This window comes from Nipponia nippon, unplaced genomic scaffold (assembly GCF_047370975.1).
Source record: "Nipponia nippon isolate SJK-2023a ecotype South Korea unplaced genomic scaffold, ASM4737097v1 scaffold_7, whole genome shotgun sequence".
Lineage (NCBI taxonomy): Eukaryota > Metazoa > Chordata > Aves > Pelecaniformes > Threskiornithidae > Nipponia > Nipponia nippon.
In genome coordinates, this window is record NW_028262391.1 from 31,022,624 (window position 1) to 31,047,984 (window position 25,361).

At 49.7% G+C, this 25,361-nt stretch overlaps 2 protein-coding genes across 12 annotated transcripts; both read left to right on the forward strand.

Moving 5' to 3' along the window:
* The first annotated feature begins 3,290 nt into the window (after positions 1 to 3,290).
* HERPUD1 (homocysteine inducible ER protein with ubiquitin like domain 1) lies at positions 3,291 to 10,622 on the forward strand. The gene is made up of 8 exons (XM_087740269.1): positions 3,291 to 3,445; positions 4,608 to 4,685; positions 4,769 to 4,843; positions 5,961 to 6,082; positions 6,441 to 6,563; positions 7,213 to 7,560; positions 8,868 to 8,973; positions 9,606 to 10,622. The coding sequence occupies exons 1-8, from the start codon at positions 3,314 to 3,316 to the stop codon at positions 9,771 to 9,773; spliced, it is 1,152 nt and encodes a 383-aa protein (XP_087596395.1). The 5' UTR covers positions 3,291 to 3,313; the 3' UTR covers positions 9,774 to 10,622.
* Positions 10,623 to 13,702: 3,080 nt separating this feature from the next.
* Positions 13,703 to 25,361, forward strand: CETP (cholesteryl ester transfer protein). 11 transcript variants are annotated; one of them, XM_087740266.1, is made up of 16 exons: positions 13,704 to 15,696; positions 18,026 to 18,140; positions 18,934 to 19,068; positions 19,612 to 19,682; positions 20,774 to 20,861; positions 20,991 to 21,060; positions 21,358 to 21,418; positions 22,058 to 22,149; positions 22,436 to 22,615; positions 23,045 to 23,095; positions 23,430 to 23,597; positions 24,316 to 24,383; positions 24,505 to 24,547; positions 24,633 to 24,702; positions 25,039 to 25,124; positions 25,221 to 25,361. In XM_087740266.1, exons 1-16 carry the CDS (start codon positions 15,495 to 15,497, stop codon positions 25,293 to 25,295), a joined length of 1,575 nt encoding a protein of 524 aa, XP_087596392.1. In that variant the 5' UTR covers positions 13,704 to 15,494; the 3' UTR covers positions 25,296 to 25,361. The 11 variants fall into 11 exon arrangements, 8 of the variants coding, with proteins under 8 accessions (XP_087596389.1, XP_087596392.1, XP_009468771.1 ...); XM_009470496.2 differs by lacking the exon at positions 13,704 to 15,696 and adding an exon at positions 15,719 to 16,972; XM_087740263.1 differs by lacking the exon at positions 25,221 to 25,361 and having other exon boundaries at positions 13,703 to 15,696; positions 24,805 to 25,175.

Genomic DNA, 25,361 nt, shown 5'->3' on the forward strand with positions numbered 1-25,361 from the left:
ACGCACAGAGGCACGCAGGCTGCCCCTTCCCCACGGACCCCGCCGCGGTGCAGCTCTGCCTGCCTGATGCCGGAGCACGCTGCGGGCTCCCTGCCTGCTCCCGGGCTGCCGGCACCAGGGTCACCAACCCCGGCGCCTAAACAAGGCTAAAGTCTTGTCCATGGGCTCCAAGGAAGCTGCCACACCAGCCAAAGGGGCTGTGACAGCAGCACCACGAAATGCTTTCTAAAGCCAGACACCAAACAAGTGCAGCGCTTCCTACTGAATAAACACATGGAACCAAATCCCGAGAATCAGCCCAGCTTGTCTGGATCACGCTGTCCTCTGAACCTTGCCCTATCCCGGCCTGCAGAGCCACCTTTGGATGGCACGAAACTGCATCAGAGCCCGGCATCGCCACAGCACCATGCCCGCGTAAGCTGGACGGCGGCTCCTGGCAGGCTCTTCCCCTGCGTCACCGCACCCGGGCGAGCGAAGGGAGCGCACCAGGCTGCGAGGCCGCGCAACACCTCCTCGTGCACCGGCAAATCCTCCGCCGGCTGCTCCTGCCGTGCCGAAAGATTGCTACATGGTGAAAACGAGCGTGACCGCACACAGAGGTGTAAACTCATCAGCAGTTTCTCCCCCCCCCAGTTTTTTTTTAAACGGAGTAATTGTGTTGAGGTCAGAGAGATAATCCTGATTTACACCAGGGTTAATGTTTACGCAGGCACCAGTGACAAAAGAAGCTTGCAGCCCTTCATCTCCAATTTTGGTAAATCGGAGTTAATTGTTCAGCAGGACAGTGGGGGTGACATGCTGGTCACGCCTTCTGTTTTGCACCATGTCCCCGAATCTGCGGCTACAGAGCAAGACCTAAGCTAAGCAGACAGTATCGGGGCAGGTATTTGTTTTGCCTTAGTACCAGGAGCTCTGAATCAGTCCCTGGGACGGGAGCACATGCTACCCAATGGCCAGACGTGTCCACCGACTTCAGATCCACCAGTTCTTGGCTGCTTCGGGTGAGGGCAGCGAGGGCCTGGCTCCCTGGGGGGCTCAGCACCCCCTGATTTGGAGGGGGGGCTGCCGAGGTTTAGCATCACAGGAACACTGGGGTTGGTGGGCACCTCGGGAGGTTGCTCCTTCACCCCCTACTCGAAGCTGGGTCAGCGCTGGGTTCAGGTAAGGTTGCCCTCACGTTCCCGTGAGCAGGCGGTGTTCCCAGCGCTCGCGAGGGCAGGAGATGGGCTGCGGGTGGCTCAGGTGAGCTCTGACTGCTTTCTCCGGGACAGGGGGGAGAAATACGGGAGGTTGAGCTGGAGGCAGGACTGGTGAGGCGACTATGGCTGCTCACCCGGTCCACGGGCCAGCAACGGCACAGAGACTCCCAGCAAAATGCACAGGCAGAGCCTGAGAACCTGGTTTGATACCGATATCTCTGCAGCTTTATCCTGTCCCTGCCACTCACGGGAGGGCACCCTGAGGAAAGGCTGCAACCAAGAGAGCAGCAAACAAAGTCACCTTGACCTTAATGGAAGGCATTGGCAAGCGCGGCCTTGGACACAGCATTTGTCTTTCCCTCTTCTACTGCCGCCAGGAGCTGGGGCACACGGATCACGGTCCCTGCTGGCAGAGCAAGAGTGGCAGATAGCTCTGATGACGTCCCCTTGGCTTGGTGGGGGCACAGAGCTGAGGTGGGGGAGGGAAAGCCCACCTGAGTGCTGAGCCTCTTCAGGGACAGCCAAGGGCAGAGCAGGCGGGGAGCCCAGCCTCAGCCCTGAAGTGGCTCCTGCTGCCGCAGTGCTCATTGTGGGGAGGGATGAAATGCAGGAATGGGCTCCACCAGTGTTCTCCATCCTCGCAAGGATGTACCCTGGCAGCTGCAGAGGGTTTGTCAGACCAGATGTAGGCTCAGTTCATTTCTTTGTGATTTTATTTTGTCAGCTTCCGAGGCAGCGATGCCCCGTGGCACAGCTCTTCCCTGGGAAGCCGCGTGGTGATGCATCCCCGTGGCGGAGTGTCTTTTCTGGTTGCAAAATCTGGTACTGGCTGCAAACTCATCCGTGCCTTTGGGCAACAGGTCTGGCTGCCAAGGAATACTGAGCAGCTAATGAAACACGCAGAGTAAATACGTGGTGCTGACAGATAAAACTGACTTCTCACATTCCTACAATGTTGTTTTAAAGTACGCTAAAACCCCCTCCTGGCGCATCAGGATCACTACCACTGGTTCTCCCAGTGCTGGATCACATCTCAAAGGAAGATGAGTATGGGGAGGAGGACTCAGAAGCTGCTGTTCTACATTTTTATGTTGTTTTTTTTTGTTGTTGTCAGCAGTAATTTCTTGAATTATCACCTTTCCACAACACCTCTGTGCACTCCTTTTGACCCCACACAGAAGCATGGTGTGTCCTGTCCCCAGGAAGCCAGAAACAAACCTGTTGAGGTAGCTATGCAGATCTAGCAAAATAACCATAGGAAAAAAGGTGATGTTTCACCTGGATCAGGCTGCGGGTCCAGTGTGTGCAGGGCCCCACGGAGAGCCATGCTGCTCCTGCGGGCCAAGAGGAAAGGGAAGAGCGAAGCCAGGGATCCCTAAAACTGGCGTTGCTGCCGAAGCCGACATGTGGTGCAGCTCTGGCCTGAGCGGGTGACCCAGAGACCGCAGTGAACAGCCCTGCCGCGGCCCGGCAGCGAGGCTGAAAGCAGGCAGGAGCAGGCAGGCGGGACGCGGGACGGGTGTCTGAAGGGCAGACGCAGCAGAGCACCGGTTATGCGTCCCCCCTCCCTGCTCGGTGCCGAAAGGGGGGCTGGGCCGGGCCGGGCCCGGTGAGGCTGCGGCGCTGCGGCCTGGCTCCCTCAGGCTCAGCGCGGCGCGCGGGGGTCGGGCGGCCATCGCGGCCCGGTGAGGCCGCCCCGCTGCCTACGGGGCCCGCGGGCTGAGCACGCCCGGCCGCCACCGGGCGGGAGGGCGGGAGGAAGACAAGGCAGGGGCCTGGCCCCGGCGGGGAGAGCGGCACCGGCCGCCGCCGCCCCCGCAATGGCCGCCAGCCCCTCACGGTCCCGGCCCCGGGCGGGGGATCGCGGTCGCCATGGTGACGCTGCGCCGGAGCCCCCTCTCTCCCGGCACCGCCCAATCAGCGCCACCGCCCTCCCGCGGCGCCGCACGCGGGGCTCCGTCCCATTGGCTCACGTGTCAGCCTCCCTCCCCCGCTCCCGCCGTGGCCAATCAGCTGCAGCCACCGCGGCCCTGCAGCAGGGCGGGGCGCGGCGGGCGCCTATAAAAAGGTCGGGGCGGAGGAGGTAGGCCGCTGGTCTCAGTCCCGCGTCCGCCATGGAGGAACAGTTGTCGCTGCTCGTCCGCAGCCCCACGCAGCGGCACCCCGACCTGCGCCTCCGCGCCGCCCCCGCATGGACCGTGCGCCGCCTCAAGGCCGAGCTGCGCCGCCTCGTACCGGAGGCACCGGTGAGTGCGCGACCCCCACCTCCCCATTTCCCCTCGGCGCCCTCCCGCCTGCTGCGCGAGCCCCTTCCCGCCGCCGTCGCGCGCGCGGCCGTGGGGGCGGTTGGCGTGAGGGGACGGCGCATCCCCGCGGGGGCTTGGCGGGGCTCCCCGGGCCGCCGCCCGTTCGCCCTGGGGCGTCCCGCACCCGATTGCATCAGCTGTCCACTGGTGGGTGCGGGCGTGGGGCGTGCTCGGGCTGCGCGGGGGGTTACTTTAGGGCTCGGTTTGTGGTTCGGCCGCTCTTAAATATTAACTGCCCTCCCCGTCCGCGACTGCGTGTCCCGCGGGGTGTTTGGGAACACCAGCTGCGGGCGAGGTCAGCGGGTCTGGCGGCTGGGGGGGGGGGGTGCGTGGGTGTGCGGGTGGCAGCGCGTGGAACACCCCGCCGACCGCGGGGGCAGCGGGTGGGCTGAGGCGTCGCCTGGGGTTAGTTCTTTTTGAAAGCTCTTTCCCCGTTGAACGAGAGGCAGCCTAGTCTGTGCACAGTGAGGTAACTCGGTTTGATGCTGAAAATGCAGAAGTTCGACTTCCTTTCAAGCCACGGGTCTTGTGAGCTGACAAAAGAAAAACTCAGTGAGCATTGCACTTCTGTGCTCTGCAGCACCCGACAGGCAGTGTTTCAGCAGGAGGACGTGCTTTTTTGCCATGCTTTCCCTAGGAGTGAGGCGATTGCCCAGAAACAAGATCGGTATGCTTTCACTTGACTGCTGTGCTGCAGTAGGAAGGCTCTAGGTGAACAGCTGGGGGGGTGCAAGCAGATTTATTTGACACTGCCTCCAGTGCTGATCAGATTAGATGGTACTCCAAACCTCTCTTTCTAAGAAACACAAATGTTTTTGTCACATGCTATCTCTTTTACAGTCCAGACAGAGTTCTTTGCCAAAGGGGTGCTTCATATACTCCTGATGATTTAGACCTCAGTGTTAGTAATCTTGCACTTCAGTATTCAATTGTTCTCATCTCATTAGCTGAATTTAAATGTGCACAATTCCCTGATGCACCTTAATGCGTGGGGTGCTTCCAGCTGCATGCCTCTGTCCATCTGGCTGCAAGTTGTGTCAGTTAATGCTTGCATGTGCTTGGCAGAGCAAATCATCTTGTTCTTTGTTTTCTTTCTTCAAAGCCTGAAGAGGACCAAAAGCTGATTTATTCTGGGAAGCTGCTGCTTGATGATCATTACCTGAGAGAGTTGCTGCCAAAGGTATAAAAAAATCTTTCATGCTGTGCTGAAATACATAAAGAAAAGTGATATTTTTTTGTAATATGTCTTCTGTTATATTTTAGCATGTGGAGTTGCATGCTCTTCATCTGGTATACAACTTCAAGACTCCTGTGAATGTGCAAGAAACCAATGCAGAGGTACTCATACTAAGTTACCTTACTATCTTGGGGTTGTGACTAAAAATGGGAAGTATTGAATGGCTATTCTAAAGTTCACTGATACTGCAGCTTTTTCCTATTTGTGCAATGGCAGTATTACTTTGTGATAATTTGCTTAGGAATGTGAGAACATATTTGGATTAAGCTGAGTGGAAAAAATGATTCTATGGTTCATTGGTAAAGATTCCTATGGTATATATTATGAAATATCAAAACCATAATCTAGTTGTAATACACTGCTCGGAGGCGATACACTTCCTGGTAAATTCAGTTTTATTAAATAGAATATGACATGTCGTGTCCCAGCCTCTTCTGGGCAGAGGCTGTGCTTTTGCGCAGAAGACAGCAGTTAGAGTGGAAGCGGTTCTGGTCTTTAATTGGGGTGTGGGGAAGGAAGAAGGCTGTTAGCTGAAGATGTTTTAACTGTGCTCATTAATGACTCAGCCTGTAAGAAGAAGCCAAAGATGAGCCTTAATGCTCGAAGAGAGTATGTACTGGTCTTCAGTGCAAATGGCCAAAAACAATTCTTAATTTCAAGTGGATATGCTAATATGACTGGAGGTGTGTTTATATTGCCCATTGTAGGCAATCTGAGCTTACCCTGACCGTGTCTGGTGTTTGATAGATGTGAGCCAGCTTTGGTCTGGGTGTTACACTGATGTATGGCCACAGAACAGCTCTTGAATTGTGTGCAGCAGTTTGTGTATGCAAGTACAAACTCTTCATAGCTAAGAAGTCAGACTGTCTTGAGTGCAGTTCCCTCGTTCTTCCAATTGCATTTTATAACCAGATGGGACCTGACTGTATGTGTAAAAAAAAAAAGTGTAAATCTGGTGGAAGTGAAGAGTAATATCAAGTCATTTTTACATGCCAGTCACTTCTTAAGGAGCTTTAAAATACTGATTGAGGTGCTTGTGGCATGGTGCCCAAGAGCAGTGTCAGGACTGTGGCAGTGCCTAAAGGTACTGTGCAGGACAAAGTGCATGAACTGTGCAGCAGTTATGAAATAAGAGCCTGTTCAGTGTGGTGTGACCTTTTTGCATAAGGCGTGTGTAGTATCCTGAGTAAACCTCACTAACTGCATTGCTGTCCCTAGGTTAAAGCTGATCAGCCAAAGTTACCGTCAGAAGCTAGTCAGGAACCATCTGTAGCTTCCTCAAATGGTGAAAGACCAAGATGTTCTTCTAGTGGCCAGTCTTCAGCAGAAGCTAGTAACAGGTAAATACAATTTTTACATACCCCACTAAGATTTCTAAAATGTTAGCTTTGTGTTGGATGCCAGCCCCTTATGCTGCACATGCTATCTTAAGTCTGTAGAATGTGGGCCAAAGATGAGGATATATATAAAAAGCTTTAGGGGATGTGAAAGAAGCTAAAGGAAAATGCACTGCTATGTTAGTTGGAAATCTTCCCTTTATTCATGTGGGTAAAGAGATGTCTTTAATACTATAGAAGGAAGGATTAATTTTGCATTTGGATGCACAAAATGGCAGAAGCTATTTACTTTGTCCTGTAAGAAATGATGCCTGCAGCTTGTCCAGTGTTTGCTAATGAATGTGTTCAAATTTTCACCAAGGCTTGAGACAACTCGGTGTCCTTTCCAAGGTGTGGCTCCTGGCTTCTCTGCTTATACAACCTACAGCATGCTTCAGATGTCCTGGTTTCAGCAGATTTATGCAAGACAATATTACATGCAATAGTAAGTTTTCTGTCCAAAGCTACCAGTAGAAAGTAGAAACTGTAATACAAGGAAATTGGAAGTTTCTGGCAGTTCTTCCTTTTCTGATGCAGTGTGATTCGGAAGACTTCTTTTTTTGTTGTGACTTATGCTGGTGTGGGAATGTACCTCTAACTGTCATGTGGTGCTTGGTTTACTGTTCAGGGCTTTTGAATCTTGTGAACTGCAGATCTGACTCTTGTGATTGGGAGGGCAGGTGTCTGTAGAGTAAATGTAATCCTGCTGATGAGCCTTAGCTCTTCACCATTTTTTTGACTGCTTGAAGTAGCACACACAGCACTGGCTGGAAATCAGTGACAAAGGTAAAGCTGAGACTTGCAGCAGCTGTCTAGACTACTGTTAGATTGCTCTGAAGAATTTTTTGCCAAGTATTGAAATTATTGTTCATGAAATGGAAGGTGCCTGGTTTGACTTGCTGAAGTCGCTATGCAACTGTTGTCATCGGTAGAATTAAAACTTGTTTTTAACCCTTCTGTAGCCTCTAAACTTGGTGCTTTCTACTTGCATGTGATGAGACTATACTTAAAGATGGACAAATTTTCAGTGCCTATGTTAAGTGTGAAAGGATTTGACTAAGCCTTATTCTGTATTCTGTGTTCTCTGGTTTCAGCTTGGCTTCTACTGCTGCATCTGCTGACCCATCCCATACACAGCGTCCTCAGGAGATACCGGTGGCACCAGTGACACCCCCAGCTCCTCTCCCAGACCCATTCCCTGCACAAAATCAGCCTGTAAACCAGAATGCTGCTGCCCAGGTTAATGCAGTGGCCAACCAGAACTTGCGGATGAATGCCCAAGGGGGTCCCCTCATGGAGGAAGAGGAGGAGGGTGGCAATCGAGATTGGTTGGACTGGCTCTACTCAGCAACACTGTTCTATGTTTTTGTCAACATTATCTATTTCTACTCCAGTGTCAGCAGGTTCCTCCTGGTTATGAGTGGCACTGTTCTGATGTATCTGTAAGTGTATGTTATTAATATTTGCTATTGTAGTCAGAAATGTTTCACTGAAGTAGTGAGTTCTGTACTGTGGTCAGCTTTCTGGTAGTTGAGCTTCATATGACTCTTGTACCTGGAAAGGGTGACCCACTTCTCTATCCTGGTATAACTCAGGGTTTAGCAAAAATAGAAGTGCTGCCCATCCCTTGATGAAATGAATAAGTGATAGTGCGTGATTTTACCTGGCTTTTGTACTAATGCTTCTGGTGTGGCTGGCTTTCTTTTTAGAAAACTACTTGAAACTTCAGTAGCTCTCAGTGTAAAGCCCCAGCAGCTCGGTGGTGTTGAGCAGATGTGTAGGTTCAGTGTAGTAAATGAGTTGCTTGTAGGGGAATCAAGTGTTTGAAGTCTATTGGGAAGAGGCTCTCACACCTGTTACCGAAGTCATGTACCTGTGCAGGTTTTCCTGCTGTGTGTTGCCTCTCTGGAGAGCAGACAAAGCTAAACTGAATGTGGTGTCCTGAATTGCCTTTGAGCCTCTCTAGTGGAGGAAACTGGGATAAATCTCTTGGAAGCACAATAAAGATAATGGGCTGTCAGTTGACATGCTTGGGATGTCTTGTCTGAGAAAGATCATCTGTCCCCTCAAATTCTTTGATCACCAGTGAAACAAGTGATGTAGGCCTCTGAATTCCTGTTGGTGGGTCTAAGAGTTGAAACTGGAGCAGCTCAAATAATCAGCTCTTCCAATTTCTATGCATCCTTGGAGAGTGAAGGTTAATTGCTTCATTAAAAGTCCTTAAATTTTATTATTGATAATTCTGAAGTGTAACTTTGAATAGCTTATTGTGGGCTACAAGGTGCAGGTGCTGTAAAGATACAGACCTTCTAAGAAGGTCTATATGTCCTGTCATGTTTTGGCAAGAGTTCTGTTTCATGTGTCCTTTGTGCCATTTTCTAGGGTGAGTACAGAGTTACCGGGGTGCACACAACATGGTGAACAAGCAAGCTCTTTGTACCTCTAGCAGCATGCTCCAGCATACAAACCAGATACAAACCTGGATGTAGTGCTGCTTATTTTGAATGTGAGCAGATGCTCGGTCTTCCCCTCCTACCTCAGGGTTGGCTGCTGAGAGGAGGCTTTGAATGCTTTCAAAGTATTGTAAAACTTGTCCTGTACTTGTACTGGGTCAGGGCAGAAAGAGACCTTAAGGTGCTGAACTTGCTGTCTGCAGCTCTGACCACTCAGCTGTTACTTGAACTGTGTTGGTGTAACAGGAAGGAGTAATATTTAACCAGTATTAATACAAATCTATTGGCTTCCCCAGGCATCATGTTGGATGGCTTCCATTTAGACGAAGACCAGTTCAGCCCTTCCCAGGCAATGTTCCTCCTCAAGCTGCTGTAAACCAGGACCAGAACAATAACTTGCAGGTATTGTCTTGGTATTTTTTTAAACCATGAGCATGAAACCCTGTGAAGTTTTACTTTCAGTTTACTAATTACATGTAGTAGCAAAATTTTCTTCCTAAACTTTTGTCAGAAATTATCTTCCGTGGTGGAATAATTGCCAGCCTGAGTCCTCCTTTGGTGTAGCTAATTCCTCTGTTCTATAAAATTTCAGGCTGAATGTTATCTTTTAGTTGCGTCTGTCCTTTAGGATGTTGTAATGGAGAGAGGGGTCTGTCATGAGCTGAGCAGGTTCTGTAACTGAAGACAAGGTTTAGACTAGTACCTCAGGATTTGAGTATGTAATCAACCTGAGTCTTGCATTCCAAGCTGACACCTCTGGCTGATGTCAGTGAAAGTTAATTAGTTGTAAATGCATACATAGTTCATCTGATCTGGTGCTTCATGTCTGTCTTGGTGTTCTTGGACACATGGCATGAGTTAACCAGTAATACTAGTGTGCGGCTTGGTGTTTTTTGACTTTGTGGTTGTCTAGGGATACTTGCAAGCTTTTTATATTTTGACAGTGACATTTGGGTAACAAATATGCTGTTTGACACCTGATTCTTCTCATTTCTGCAATGCTTTCATTTACCAAATGTCCTTTATTTTGGCAGGGGGGAAATGCAGGCAGAGCAGATGAACCCGAGGCATCTCCTGATGAGGGACAAGTTTTACAAGAACTGCAGCAGGCCAACCCTTCATTTATGAGCACAGCATGGGTCTTTTTCAAGACTTTCTTTGCATCTCTCCTTCCAGAAGGGCCCGGAGTGACCCGCAACTGACTTGTCACCAGTCTACTTGTCTGAAACTGCGATGGGATTTAGTCTACCTGATCAAATTGGATACCAACTCCAAACTAGGACTGAAAGTGGATGGCACTTCTCTGGCTTTCACTGGCCAAGCAAACAAAGCTGCAAGAAGCCTTAAGTCATTACAGCCTAGAGACTAAGATGCTTGCCCTTGCTGCAAAGAACTTTGTTCTGTAGCATTTATTAGGTACCTATGTAGAGGCTTGGCGTTGTAAACTTGTGCACTAAATGTGCAGGCTCTAAGCAGGTGTGCAAAAATGTAAGAGAAGCGAATTGCTTCTTCTGTGTAATGTGATTCCTGTTGGAATGTTTCAAATGCTATTTAAATTACACTGAGTGTAGGATCTCAAATTGCTAGATATGCATTAGCAGACTTTTAGGGAAGATCTATTGTTAAATTGCTTCAACAATAGTTTAAATTTTCTGTGTACATATTTTCCTATGAAGGAGGTATGGTGCAATTTCCTTGTTGACAAAGTGGAGGACTGTAAGACAGTGACCTCTTGATAAGCAATCACCTCACTGGAGTTGAAGGCTAAATTTCATGTTGCCAAATTCAATACTTTAAACTGAAGGCTTCATTTTCCCCCTGCCAAATCACGGGAGAAGAGTTAGTGTGTTAAGCTCTATCTAGCAAGAATTTATGCAAGATGTAAGCTTCTTCACTGCTTTTGGATGCAAAGTTAAAGCAGTCTAATGCCTGTATTCAACTTTGATGCATTCTCAGTCCAGAGCAACTCTCCTGTATTCCTTCATTGTGTTCCCTTTAATTTCTGATATGGTTAAGGGCTTTGACTCCAATAAAATTTGCAGGCATTTATATCCTACTTGTAAACACTGTATACACTGTACAGCAATTGGAAGACTACCTGTGCAAAGCACAGGATGTGGTCTCAGCTTGTTTTTAATGAAAAATCATGATAAATGAGTTGGGATATGAGGGGGAAAAGATGCTTGCAGAGCCTTAAAATCGGTTCCTTACTAACTGTATTCTTCAGCAACCTTTAGCATTGTATGGAATCATAGAATGGTTTGGGTTAGAAGGGACTTTAAAGATCACCTGGTTCTACCCCCCTGCCATGAGCAGAGACACCCTGGGGAGCTTGTAGCTTGTGTTAGCTCACTGAACGCTGCTGGCACAAAGGCTGTGGGCATCTTGAAGCAGGTAATTCTGCAGGTATTTGGAAAGCTTGGAGTTTGACCCCTTGAGCCCAGCGTGTGACTCCTGGTGACTTTGCCACCATTATTGGGCTGTTATCTTGGCTCAGGGATTTAACTTGGCTTGAATGTGCTGTGTGTAGGGAGAGCAACCACTCATGGAACTTGCAATGCTTTTCCTTGATGCTACCTGCTGTTGGCAGCCTGTTTGTGTAGGAGTGTCTTGTCTGCTCACATGCATGAGTTGGTACAAGCAGTTGTAACTGCTTAAGCAGTAATGCTTGATCTTGCTGCTTCAGATCTGATGTTAGATGTGGTTTGTTGGTGTTATGTGCAGTAGCGAGTTTAATCTTGGTGATGATATTTCCTTTCCAGGCATCTTACCAAGTAGTTTTTCTGCCACATCTTCGATTTGCTGGAGAATTGGGGAGGATGGGTAGGACAAAGTGGTAAAATTTGGCAATCAAGTCTTTAAATACTTGAATGAAGTAATTTGAGTAGGAGGTGAGTTTTGTTACTTTGGGTATATTCTGCATAAGCATTTGAGGATGGTCTTGGAGGTAGTGTCCCCTCTTTCTTGTCCCATTAGTGGTAAATCTACCTGTGCTCAGCACTGCATTTTGTGGATGATGGATTTTTTCTTCAGAGTCTATCCAATTGTCACTCAGGTGTCTTGGCGGTGTGCCTGAAACAAGTGAGATGTGCCTGGTCTTGGGAGGAGAGGGTATTTATTTCTTGGCAGCCAGAAATAAACTGTTTTGGTACTTGTTTAGGCAACAAGCACCAAGTGCTGGATTACTTACAAAACCTTTAATCTGAAGTTACCAGAGACAGCAGAACATCTGTTGTTGTCTTGAGGTTTCTGCTACTCCCACAAGCAGGCAGATTGGTTTAAAATTAGCTGGAAAACTAATTAAGCATAGCTAATGTCACTGGAGGGCTGTAGTGAGGCTCCTGGGCTGTAAGAGAATGTTTCCTTAATGGCTTAGTGAAATGTGTACCTCTGCCATCGGGGTGGAGGGAAGCTGTGACTACAGCAGAGGACACTGGGCAAATAACATGAAAGCAAACACCGTGTAATGCTGCAGAGACAGCCACTGGTGCTGTGCCAGGGCGGGAGCACCAGGAAGCTAGAGAGCGGTGCTTGGCGGAGGATGTGAGCACCAGTGACTCTGGCTGAGGCAGAGCTGGTGTTATGTGGAGCTGGGAGTGTGGCATGGCCCTTGCTCCTGTTACAGTCCCTAACCAGCGAGAGCCTCAGCTGCTGCGGTAGCACCAGCACTGCTCTGGGTGCGATGGCCAGGCGAGACAGCCTGTGTGCCAGCTGTGGGTGAGACAGCATGGACCTTGATTTAGTTGAGGGAACTCGGGTTAGACAGGAAAAAATGAGCCTTGAAACTTCCAGAGCAAGGCTGCTGAAAGAGTGTAGGAATCTCGGAGATTTTCTGGGAATAACATGACCCTGTGCTGGGACCGAAGTGCAGAAGTTGTAGAGAACAGAAAGGGCCTTGAGGCTATGGGTTTAGGAAGCTGGGTTTGTCCTGGCTCATGCTTCAAGCTGTGTGATTCTGCTGCTAGTTTAAATCCTTGTCATGCTTGTGAGCACACTGCATGCAAATGTACTAGTGTAGCATGGCTGCAGCTACTCTGTTCAGCTGTGGGTGTGCTGTGCAGGGCTTCCCTGAAAGCAGGTGGGTTGTGCAGGTGGTGATGGTCCACAGGGTGGCAAAGTGAGCAGCAGAGTAAAAGCAGCTTCTCTGGTGCTTTTGTCTTCTGATATCCTCTGGCAGCTTCCCCCAGTTGAGAGCAGGTCTCTGTCCTTGCTGGAAAACAAGTTGAGGGAGGAATGTTCTGGCTGCCTTGGGCATTTCTCTTCTCACTGCAGAAACTTCTAACAGGGTGCTTATTTGATGAGTCATTGAAGCCCTGTTTGTCACCAAGGGTATGCTCCTGTCCTCAGCTCATGGAATGTAAATCTCATGAGAATGAGGTTGCTGCTGAGTGGATCAGCTGTGGGGGGGGGGTGTGTGTGTGCTGACTTCCCCTTTTCTCCAAAGAGCTGTTTCACTTGTGCACATGCTTGTTACCTCTGTCCTCAGCAGCCATGGACATCCCAATGCCTGTGCACTTGCCCAGCGAACTGTTTTAATGTCCCTCTGGTCTCTGCTCTGTGATCCATTTCTAGCTGTTTGAGGCTGGTGGGATTTGCAGAGCTGTGCATCCAAAGGGTCTCTCTGTGGAGACAAGTCAGGCCAGCTGGAGGCCATCCCAGGGCTATTCCCCTATTGTGATACCCAACATGACAACTGCATTTCATTGCCTCATGCCAGCCCCTCTGCTTCTTAAGAACAGCTCTTGAAATATCTGCTAGGAATTAATGTCTGAATATCAAATGCAATGATATCATGGAGGTAAAACCAGGCCTGGTGTGCAGCCAGGGTCACAAACCTGTGGTGAAGGGCTTGAGGCTCAGCTGCCTGCCAAGGAAGGCTGGGAAAATGTTGCTTCTAGGCTCACTGGCCTGTTGCTGCAGAGGAACCACCTAGGATTTCTTACATTGGCACTGAAAGTTGTATTTGCTGCTCTTTCAGCCTGGTTTTGGCAGTGCAGAATCAGTGCTGCAGAAACACAGCTGGTTGCTCTTCCAGGCTTCAACCCAGCTGCCCTGGGCAGCCTCAGCTGTGAAAAGCCTGGCCTGACCTAGGGCCACCTGTGTGTGCCAGCTTATTTTTTGGTTTTTGGAGGTTATGGGTGATAGTGGTAGGGAAGAGAAGAAACTGGGTTTTAGGAGAATTTAATGGAAAAAAACACGTGCAACTTCATTGTTCAAAAACCCTCATGGGTGGTTTATCCTACCACATCTGTTAAAATCTCAGTTCACAAACTCCAGTTTGTGAATTCATTTGCTGCCTAACATCCAAGCCTGTCATGGTCACAAGTTTTAAGTGTAAGAAATAACCTCTCTTCAAGGCTGAGTCTTTTTTCAACCCAAGATCCCTGCTGCTGGGGCTTGACAGCACAGCCCTGGGCAAGGCATACTGTTGCAGTCTCCAAGGGCTGGCATTGGATATGTGGGATTGACTGGCGCCTTGTGCTGCTGAGCGCTGGACCTGTGCGAGATGGGAGCAGCTGGGTTTGGGCTTGCCCTCCTGCCATCCGAGGGCTGAGCTGCTCCGAGCCCTGGAGGGGGTGCTGGAGCCCATCCTGCTGATGGAGCAGAGTGTGGCCAGGCTACCTGGCAGGCTATCTCAGGAAGCAGCTGCAGGGTAACACAATGTTTGGGTCAATGCAGCACAAAGATTAATGGCACTGACATACCTCTGCTCTTGATAGTGTGGGGGGAAAAACAGCTCTGGTTATAGAACAGTCCCCAGCAAGTTGGTGAGCACATGTCTGCAGCATGGCCTTCAGATAAAGCCTTACACAGCAAATATGCATCAAAACATCTTCCAGCTTCCCATTTGCAAGCACTACAGAGCAGCTTGGGAATTTAACATTTCTTTGGGTTTTAAAGCCTGCTCTGCCTCCTGCTAGCTCAATTTAACCTTTCTGTGGGTTTTTAAATCTGACCTGCCTCCTGCTAGCCTGACCTTGAACTGGGAGGAGGGTGGTCTGCTGTGTCCCTGCTGCCCTGGCCTCTGCCTGGTTACTCCAGGGCAGGGATGCTCGCAGCACCTCCACATTCCATGTGCTTTTGCTATTGTAGGCGGAAAGTCTCCAGCCTTCCTGTTCTTGCTGGAGGTCAATGCCCGGCAATTCCCTGTCCTCCCTTGCTCTCAGCTCAGGTCATCTGCTGGCAGCAGCCTCTGAAGTGGTGATGGGGCAGGGGAGCTGGCCCATAAAGGGGCTGTAAATGCACTAACTCTACCCTGACCAGCACATTGGCTCTGGGTTCTTGCTCCTTCTGTCCTTATCTACCCTGGGACACCAGCGACAAACACCCCTGTATCAAAATGCCTTGGTTTTCCCTTTTCTTCATGCCGGTATGAATTACTGCCCTGGGCAGAGGGGTGGCTGTGGCCTCCTCGGTCTTGCTCTGCTTTCATTTCCAGTGACCGACACCAGCCTCAGTAGGGTTGCTTCCCTGCTGCAGTGTCTCCTCTGGATCTGTTCCAGCAGAATTTAAACTGCATGCAACACCCCTGAGTTTGTGCCCTGCAATAAATGGGAGTGTGTCCTTCCTCTGCCGAAAGCTGTGCTGAGGACACAGGCAGATGTGCTCGTGTGACACCCAGCAGCACCATGTCTCTGACTGCCAATTTAAGTGCCTCGCTGCCTCCCATGTGTTTGCGCTGCAGTGCCCCCTCCTGCTGTGGCTGTAGAACTCCCTCACCCCAGGCCTTGGCCACTGCGCCAAAATCCCTTGACCTGCAAGCTGCTGGGGAGGGCTGGGCACGTGAGAGCCATGAGCTTAAGGACAGAAGCCAGAGCTGCTACAAGGTTAAAGCCTCTTGAATTCAAATCCTTTTGTAACGTCTCTGTGCCCTCTGCAGCTTCCCTGTAAAGACGTCTCCTAGCCAGGGCAGTGAGGATGCCATGGTGGCTGGGCTGATGGCGCTGGGCTGCTGTGTGGGAGCTATGCTGTCAGACACCTGCTACCTTTATACATGCTTCCAATATTTAATTGTTCATTTACAATGCAGTATCAGCTCGCAGCAGGCAGCCTGTCCCAGGCCACCATGCCACTCGCCTGGAGAAGTCTGGAGGAAGCCTGCAGATGCTCAGTTTCCCTCGGCAGGTCAGTGACCGCGAGTGCCTCCCGTGGGGTACCCGAGGCCGTTCACTTTCTCAACTCAGGAAGAAAACAGGGTGGCAGGGTGGGGGCTGCCGGACAGCAGGGCTCCCAGGAGGAAATGTGCTCACCCAGCACAGGGAGGATGAGGCTTCTGCTGGGTAGAGGAGTAACGCTGGCACCTTGCCTTGCTCAGGGAGTTGAGTGTGCTCCTGCAGCCTTGCCGAGATCTCACCTTTCCTTCTCCATTGGTCTTTGCTGGCAAAATGGTTCACAGGAGCTGCTGGGAACCTCATTGCTGAAATAACCTCACTCTGTTTTGTCCTGGAGCTCGTTTTGGGATGGGCCCCAGCACCACAACAGGGGTGCAGGGGGACGGTGGTGTTCAGGGCAGGTGTGCACGAGGAGTGGATGTGAACTTGGGTTTCTAATGTTTCCCAAATAGCAGCTGAGAGGCTAGGTGCATGAAAAGCTCTACCTTAGAGGGTTCTTCCCCATCTGGAAGGTGGCAAACCAAAGATGGTCCACAAATCCAGCTGAGAGGCAGAGAGCATCCCAGTCCTGTGGTCTTGGAGCTCTCCAGGGATGTAGGAGATGTGGGTTCACCCAGTGGTAGCAGGAGGGACCCCCTTCCCAGGAGCCTGCCTCAGTTTCCCCACAGTGTGCCTAAAATCAGTGGAGGTGGAGCAGTTAAGAACGTAGGTACCTTTTGAACAGGGCTTTGCTGGGAAATTGCTGCAGGAGTGCAAAATATGGAATATTTCTGTGCGAAGAGCAAATGATGAACTGGCTGGAGGCAGAGTGCAAGGCAGATCCTTTGACTTCATCCCGTTCCAATCTCCATCCCCCTCCAGCTTTCTCCACTCACCTCGATGTGTGCATGTCCTGAGTTAAAGCAGTTTTGGGAGGAAAGCCAAGTCCTGCAGCCCGAGGGCCTGCTGTGGGAGGAAGGCAGCGTGCGACTTGAAGAGTGTTAAGGAAACTATAGGAAGATTAGGAAATGTGTGATGAGTTTTGATAACTGGAGGAAGCAGGTCATGTCCTGCTTTGAATGAGGTCTGCTTGGAGGTATGAAAGCAGCCTTTGCCACGGTTGAGAATCAGTCGATCTCGTCGGTGCTCTCTGCTCTGGCCAACGATGCTCTGGGCTGGCAGGATGAGGCTGGGGACCTTTGGGATCTTGCTAATGCTTGCCCACGCATCATCAGCCTGTGAGTTTGGGCCCTTCCCTTATAGCATCACGGGGATCGTCTGCAGGATGACCAAGCCCGCGGCATTGCTGTGTAAGTGCCTGCTGTACGGTGCTGCATTTTCCCCCTCTCCACCAGGAGAAGTTAGTGATAGGGGAGGGGGAAAATGAAGGGGGTTTTCTTGCTTCCCCAGCTCTCATGGAAACTGTTTATCTACTAAGATGTAATACCTGCCTGGGAGCATGGGTTAAACCATGGGCACCTGAACTGAATAGGCACAAATTCTCAAAGGAGCTAGAAAACGGTCCCAACCCTTCTCCTTAGTCCAAAGTTTTAGCAACGATGTTCCTCGTTGGGGGCTGGTGTGATGGAAGAGCTAGAGCAAATGTGTGTTTGATTTCTCACCTTGCTGCAATTTCATCTCTTGGGGTCGCAGAAGGGGAGAAACAGGAGTTCTCTGCTGCTGTGAGTTTATTTGCAAGGATTTGGGGGCTCTGCAGGTGGGGGAAGAATAATTAGTGCTTCTGCAAAGGGTGGGAACAGCTCTGTCCCATCTGCTCCAACAGTGGTACATGCAGAGGAGGATGCTGGGCCAAACTAAGAGAGGGTATTTCTGTGAGGAAAAAAATCCTGTACAAGCATGTGCCTGAGGCTGAGGCTGGAACAGGCTGGATAACTTTGGGAAAATGGGTACAGAAACTCTGGTCTCAGAATTTTTCCTTTGGAGATCCAACAGCTGACTGTAGTACAAGCGAGCAGTAACAGAGCAAAGCACTGGGGTAAAGTCAACAGCTTGTGCGGTGCAAGGACAAGCACAGCCTCAACCTTTCCAAAATCTGCCCCTACGGTTCAGGTGAGGTGTGTGAAAGCTGGGCTTGATTCCCTGGAACCAGCCCTGCTGGTGACTGTCCAGCCACACATGCTGCTGTCCCCAGCTGCCATCAGCCATTACAGTTAGGGACTTGGGTTTTTTGTTTGTTTGTTTGTTTTTCAATTTACTCTTCAGCTACCTCTAGTGCTTCCTTAATCTACCAGAAATGCCTTGGATAAAACTCTTCTGTAGTGCTTTAATCCAGGGTGCAGTCCCAACTTTGCAGCCAGGAGAGATTGCAGTTTGCTATTTTTCCCCTTTTCTTCCACTGACAGTGAACCAGGAAACAGCGCAGGTCATTCAAGCAGCATTCAGAAATGCCAGATTTCCAAATATCACCGGGGAAAGATCCATGCGGCTCCTTGGCAAGGTGGCTTATGGGCTGACCAAGTGAGTATCTCTGTATCTCTGGGCCAGGGGAGGTGTGGGCTGATGGAGAGGAATGGAAACTAGCCTTGGAGGGAGCTTTGGTTCAGCAATTCCTGGTGAAAGCAAAGGTCTGGACGAGGGCAGACACATTTTCTGATCTATGTGTTGCAGACAATTTGCACATTAAGGTTTAGGCTGCTGATGTATTATTTAAGAACTTTTCCAACTCGGTGGGCAGACAGCAAGGCAGCTTGTAGAGCAAATCTCTGACAGCGGGGATGGGGAGCTCTGTCCCTGTGGGCTGGAGCTCCTGGGGCCCATCGCCGACAGATGGTGCCCATGGCATATTGAGCGGCAGAGGGAACCCAGCTGGGTCTGCCAGAGCCACCCTTGTCAGCAGGATGTCACTTGGCTTGGCTTCCTGACAAACAAGGCTGGGTTTCACTGTATTAGTAACTTTTATTTGGGCACAAAAAATGCAACGATGCAAATGCGGAACGGATTTCCTGTTACGACTGTGGCTGGCACAGAGCACTGCAATAAAACGGAGTTGTTTCTGCACCGTGTTGCTCCGTGTTTCCTGTTTAAAGCATTCCCCCCCGCCTCATATCCAAACGCAGCAGGGGAGGTGCCTTGCACCAAGGCTGAGCGAAAGCACCATTGCCCTTGTGTGTGGCCCCTGTGATTTGCAAAAGCTTCCCAGAGTTGGCACAGGCCCCTTAGAGACCCCACATCCTCGGGAGCAAACCTGTCTTACCCGGTCACAGAAAACAGCCCCGGCGTTGGGGGCAAACTGGGTTTCTGTTGTTTCTAGCATCCAGGTCAATGACTTGTCCATAGAGCAGAGCGAGGTGGAGCTCAAGGAGAATGATGCCATTCACATTGCCATTAAAAATGTGACGGCCTTCTTCAAAGGGACCCTGACCTACGGCTACGCTGGGGCCTGGTTGTAAGTACCCGGGGGGCTGGCTGCCGCCGAGCACCACAGCCCTAGCTCCTGCTACTGCCCACAGGCAGGACTGGCCCATGGCATGAGTAGATGCGGAGGGGCTGTGCTCCTCTGGCTCTCTAGCAATGGCAGCATTGCTTACTGCCTGAACGAGGCAAGATTTTATATGCCAGCAGTGCTGTTTAGCCCCATCACTGCTCTTCTTGTCTTGCTTTCTGCCTTTCTGGTCACACCATCACACCTTGCATGAGGAGACAAAATGGCCAAAGCGTTCAAGTTGACTTCTTCCCTCCCTTTCGCTCCTCCATAAACTTTGAGTGGGGAAAAAAGGGGGCTTAATGCTCCTGTTTGCCTAAGTGTGGTGGTTTGCAATGATTTAAAGCCAGAGTATTTGAGATGGGCTGCTGCATGCCGGGGTTTTCCACAACGCAGTGCAAGGACCGACAGGAGAGGTGTTATAAAAACCACCTGTGGCTGACGTGCGGTCAGGGAGAAGCTGCTCCCAGGACGGGTTGCTAAATATCCTCTCTTCTGCCATTACAGTTTGCAGCTTTTTCACTCAGTTGACTTTGAAATCGAGTCTTCCATTGACCTCCAAATAAACATTAAACTGAGTAAGTAACAGCTGGGGATCGCTAGCCACAGGCGTCTTTGTGCGTGTGCTTCCTCCAGAGCAGCAAGACGGACCAGGTGGGGGGGCAGCAAGCCCGGGCCGGCTCTGCTCACCTCTGTGGGGATCGGACGGCACCCAGGGGCTGGAAGTGGGTCTCTGCCACCATGTGCATACAGGCTAGGAGACAACATGGCCCTCAAAGACCTTGTAGTTTTAACAGACCAAGCAGAGGAAGCTGGTACAAATAATTTCAACACAGTTATGCTGATTTACACTAGCAACAAGTGAAGAATGGCATGGCCTTCTGGACTGTCTTTAGGACTGGCTTTTCATCTCCTGCTGTTCAGGATGACTTGAAAAAAAACATGGGGATGTTTCAAAAGTGCGAGCCAAATGAGGGCTTTGTGCAGGAGGTTTGACCATCCTTATACTCCACTTTTTCAACTACCTCCAGGTCAAGCCCAAGGTGTGCTCTAGGAAACAAATCCTCTTCCTTGGGATAGTCGATAGACTTAGACTAGAAAGGGACATAGGCAAGCTACACTCCTCCACCTCCCATAAGGGATGAGAGGGACTTGGGTTATCACATGTGCCTCAAAATACATTTTCCTGCGTCAAAATACATTTTCCTGGTAAGCTCCCAGGGGAAGATGAGCAGCATGAAGCTCTCAATGACAGTACATTGCAATTTCCAAGCTTTTTGCAATACGACTTAATTCCTTCCCCGCTCTGGTTTGTGGGTTGCACATATTGCCCAAGCTCTCTTGGACGAAGTTAGGGGACCATTGAGTCCCTGATGATAGGACTAGCGAGGCGGGCAGGTATCCAAATAAAGCATGAAGAAGGGTGTCCAGTAGACTTGCTCGGCTGGAGCTGCGAGCAGAAACCCTCTGTCCAGGTGCAAGGTAGCCCCATCTGCCCCAACTTTGCAGGGTCCTGAGTCTTTTGGAAATGTCCCCTGGGAGGTGTGGGGAACTCTGGCTGCCCCTCTTCAATGATGCCCTGCTCCAGGTCTGCAGTGTCTGCAAAGTGCACTTGTCCTCCTCGTCTCAGTAGGAAATTAGCTATTTTTTTTTCTTTCATCCCGTGCAGTGTGCCAGAAGGACCAAGTGGCTGCCGATGCCTCGGACTGCTACCTGACTTTCCACAAACTGACGCTTCACCTCCAAGGAGACAAGGAGTGAGTCTGTCCCCCTTCAAAATAAGGCTTCACTTGCCCCACTGCTGGTCTCTGAGTGCTTCAGCCCAAGTGTCACGCACTGTGGGGGACCGCTGGGTGGTCCCTAACTGCGTTCCCTGTCTTATGCAGACCGGGCTGGCTGAAGCAGCTCTTCACAGATTTCATCTCCTTCACTTTGAAGCTTGTTCTCAAGGGCGAGGTAAGATCAGCCTGTGGAGAGAGGAAAGGTCAGTTTGTATGCTACACACTCCTCTGCTCACATATGCTGACAAGATAATAGCAATATAATTTTAATGCTTGCGAAAAAAAAATAAGATAAATAGAATCCACAAAAAACCCAGCTTGGATGAGGTGGGAGGTTGTGCTGACACTGGGATCTCTGATGGTGCTGGACGCTGACCAACAGCCCCCAGATCTCACCATGAGACGCAGCTCTGCTCCACAACCCAAAATCCTACCCCCAGCCTTCAGTTTTTCCACTCTTTTCCTCTTGTAGGTGTGCAATGAAATCAATTTTCTTGCCCAGGTGCTGGCAAATTTTGTACATGATTTAGCAGGTAAATATACTTGTTTTTTCTGCTTGCTTTTTTTATGTGAAACTTCTAACATTTGAGCCTCAGCAGAACAGCAGCCACATCCATCAAAAAAGTCCTTTGAAAACGTGTATGGGATCCCAAGCCCTCAGACAACAGCAAAATAAACCTTAATAATGTTACGCTTTGGATTTTCTGCATCAGGTTGATTTTTAAGGGTGATTGCAGTGGTTGAAAGACACATTTCAGTTCATAAGGTATTTCTCCTTCTTTATGTCATGACCAGAGGTGCAGGATAGGTGCAGAAGGACTGATGCTAGCTAGAACAGGAGCATGCACTGGAGTATTTGGGCTGAGGTATTGCAGCATCTGTGTCTGCCTGCTGAAGATTTTCCCATGGTTCCCAGTCCCAAATATCATGGAAAGGGAGCAGAATGTAAAACTAAGAGTAATTACCCCTGTTTCCCAGTGGAGAAACTGAGTCAGTGAGCAGTAGCAGGATTGGCACTAGCACCCAAAGGAGTGAGACCCCCCCCAGTCCCATCCCTGTGTTCTTTTATAACTCCCAGTCACCTTCTGCAGCAAGTCCTAAAAGCAACTGTCTTGCAAGCTCTGCTTAAGGTCACATTTCTGATGTGAGGTCTTTGTGTTTTCTTCCTGCAGCAAATTTTGTCCGGGATGAGGATATCAGTGTTGATATCTCCCTTGCATCAGTTCCTTTAATAAAAGCAAATTACCTAGAATCACATCACAAGGTAAAGTAACCTGGGCTGCTCAGAGACCAAAGGTTTTCTGGTGATGATGTTCGCTGGAGGGCTGGGAGGGGTCGGTCCCTGTGCTGCCATGCAGTGCTGCTGCGCTGCAGCGAAAGGTAAGTCTGCAGAGTGTGTTGATGCCAGCCTTTCACCCAGCTGAGCAGCTTGCTCTCTGCTCTGAGTCCAGCCAGCCAGGCCTTTGCCTTGCAATGAAAATGCCGATATTGACTTTTTGTCCTGTCTCCCTGCTGCTTGTCATGGCCAACACGCTTGCTTTCCTTTAAAGGGCCTTGTCCTGTACAAGAACTACTCTGATGTCTTCAGTGACTCTGTTTTCTCCCCGTCGCTGCTGACCGAGTCCCGAATGCTCTACTTCTGGCTGTCCGAACACATCCTCAACTCTCTGGCTTCGGCAGCTTTCTTAGATAAGCGCCTGGCGTTGACCATCAGAGGGGAGAAGTTGCAGGTGACTATTTCAGGGGTGGTTCCCTCCTTACCTCATAAATCATATTTTGGGAAGAAAGTAAAAAATTGTCTAAATACCGTTTTTTGGTGAGAGCTAGTATCGGTAGAAGATAGAAATCTATAGTCAGTCACTACATACGATCCTGGTCAGAAATTGGTACCTTCTTAGCAAGTATGTGTTACCAGGTAGTGTTATCCCTAAGAGCGATAACACCAGCTGATAGAAAACTTGTCTTCCAAGTTGTAAAGTGATGTGATTTTCTGTGGGAGTACTGAGGTAGAAAGGGGGTGAACTCAGGAGAAACTCAGCCATGCCTCTGAACGGACCACAAGCCACACATGAGCGCTCTGGCCCATCCAGCCTGCATCAGGGCTAACCACAACCTCCTATTCCATTTTTCTACAATCTGTTTCTGGTTTGTTTCTGAAGGCGCTGTTTGAAGTGGAAGACACAGAAGCGCAGCAGAAGGCGGTGCAGACGGTAACTGCATTTTATGTCAAATGAGGAACTTTTAAAATGGATTCTGTTGCATTGTAACATCTTGTGTCCTTCCCTCGACAACTCAAGAGTCTTTGATGGGGCTGATGAGGAAAAGCAGGGACTGATGGAGAAACCATTGTGCTTTGCAAGGAGGATTCCTCCACCCTCCATGCTGGCACAGCTTCCTTGAAACCCGGCTGAGTTATTGGGCTTGTGTGAACTGGAGGAGGAATTGGGGACTACAAAGGGGATGCAGCTGTGTGGAAAGTTGGTGGGGAAACTGGGACGTGGTATGGAAAAAGCCTGACTCCTCTGTTGCTCCTTATTTGACCAGATTTTTCACGGCACCTCCTATAATGACTCTGTGGCCAAGGTGTGGAGTCTCGCCCATCCCCAAATCTCTGTTCAGCCTGAAGGGACAGTCGTGAAGTCCTTGGTAGCAGTGGAGGTCAGCATCTTTCCCCTGGGAGAAGAGCCCCTGATGGTTCTGTACATGGAGAAGGTCAGTTCTTGCTTCTCCTGACTGTGAAGACCTTGGGACAGGCTCTGTCCCGAGTCTGGACCACTCCTGGTGCTCAGGGACAGTAATGGCAGGGAGCCCTTTGGGAAGGGGGTGGTGGCTAAACCATGGGAGGCAGAGAAGGCTAACAGTTCCTTTTAACACTTCCATCTCTTCCCTCAACATTCGAGTCTGGGAATGATGATAGTGACCGTGTTGGCTCAACACGTCCTCTGTTAGGCCAGCCCATCACTGGTGTGCAAGGTGGTAAGCGCAGCACTGGAAAGCTCTGATGACCCCCCCTCCATTAACCTGTATCGGACACAGTGAAACTCCTTTAGCTGAGGTATTTTAGGAGAGAATGAAGGCATTGTGGTGTCTCCACATCCAGTTTCACATTGAGATGGATGGGTGTTGGGAGACAGCCCTATGTAACCATTTCCTTCTTTATGCAGGATTTGGTTCACAAAATGGTAAAAGCATCAGTCCCGTGCATGAGCCAGTCTAGAGCCCCACAGGCTGAGGCTGTGGGCATCAGGGAGGAGTTTGTTGCATGCAAATGGAGAAGTAAAATGCCGACCTTCTCTAGTAATATCTGGAGGTAAAGCCAGAAGGATATTGAACTCTGGGTCATAGAAAGTAAATCAGAATTTCCAAATGCAACTCCCTGCTATAAGGCAACATGTGCTATATCTCAACTCTGCCGTTCATCTCTGTGCAGGAAATCACGGTCACTATCCAAGCTGCCTATGCGGAAAAGAAACTCATTTTGCACCCTTTGGACTCCAGGTCGGTACTGCGGTCTCTTGTGGCTTTCATTGCCCCTCTTAGCCCATGTCTGAGACCAGCACAAAAAGAGGATGTCTGCAGCCCTTAGGGACCTTTATCCCCCCTTTTTGCTTCCCTTCAGGGTAGAGGTTAAAGTCTTTAAATGCACAGCTGATCCAAGTGGGGTAAGTGCTAAGAAAGTATTCTCTAGACCATTTGTGGCTAAATGATGTCTTTAAAACCTTTTTGTATGAATTTTCTGGCTTTCAGAATGACCCATCCATAAGAAACTTCCTGCAGAAAATGATCTCGGTTGTTGGGATCCCAGAAGTGATTTCAAGTGAGTTTTCCCTTTGGGGAAGTGCCAGCCCACTCCTTAAAGCATCTAACATCAGATCTCCTAAACCTAAGCACTGAAAAAATACATCAATAACCCTGACAGGTGGGGGGAAGACCCGCATTACTGATGCGAATTTCTGCTGGATTCACTTGGGGAATGGGGAACCCTTTGTAAATGGCTGGGACAAAGGAAAAGTGAGTTTTCCGTCAGGCCGAAGGTTGTGGGGTGTTGAGGCACAATTAGCTTTTGGCAACAGGCCGACAAGGTCGCAGTACACGATGAACAGCAAGCCAGGACAGCCATACCTATAACTGGATGGGTTTACTGATTCCGTAGGGATCGAACCAGCTTTGACTTCACTGATGAACAGCAAAGGGCTTCATCTATTTGAGATCAGAAATCCTGAGATCATCACAAGAAAAGTAAGCAGAGTTCAGAAATACCTGGCTCTCAAAGCTGTTCTTGGGAGTATGGCATAAACTAATATAATACTTTTCTTTTTCCTCCTCCCTTTTTAGGGATACGTAATTGTACAACTTGACTTTAGCTTCCCGAATCATTTGCTGCTTGATTTTCTTGAGAAAAGATTATAGAGTGGATCTCTTCATAAAGGAGCATAGGAACTTGTGTACAAACAGAAAGATGTGTGTGTGAACCAA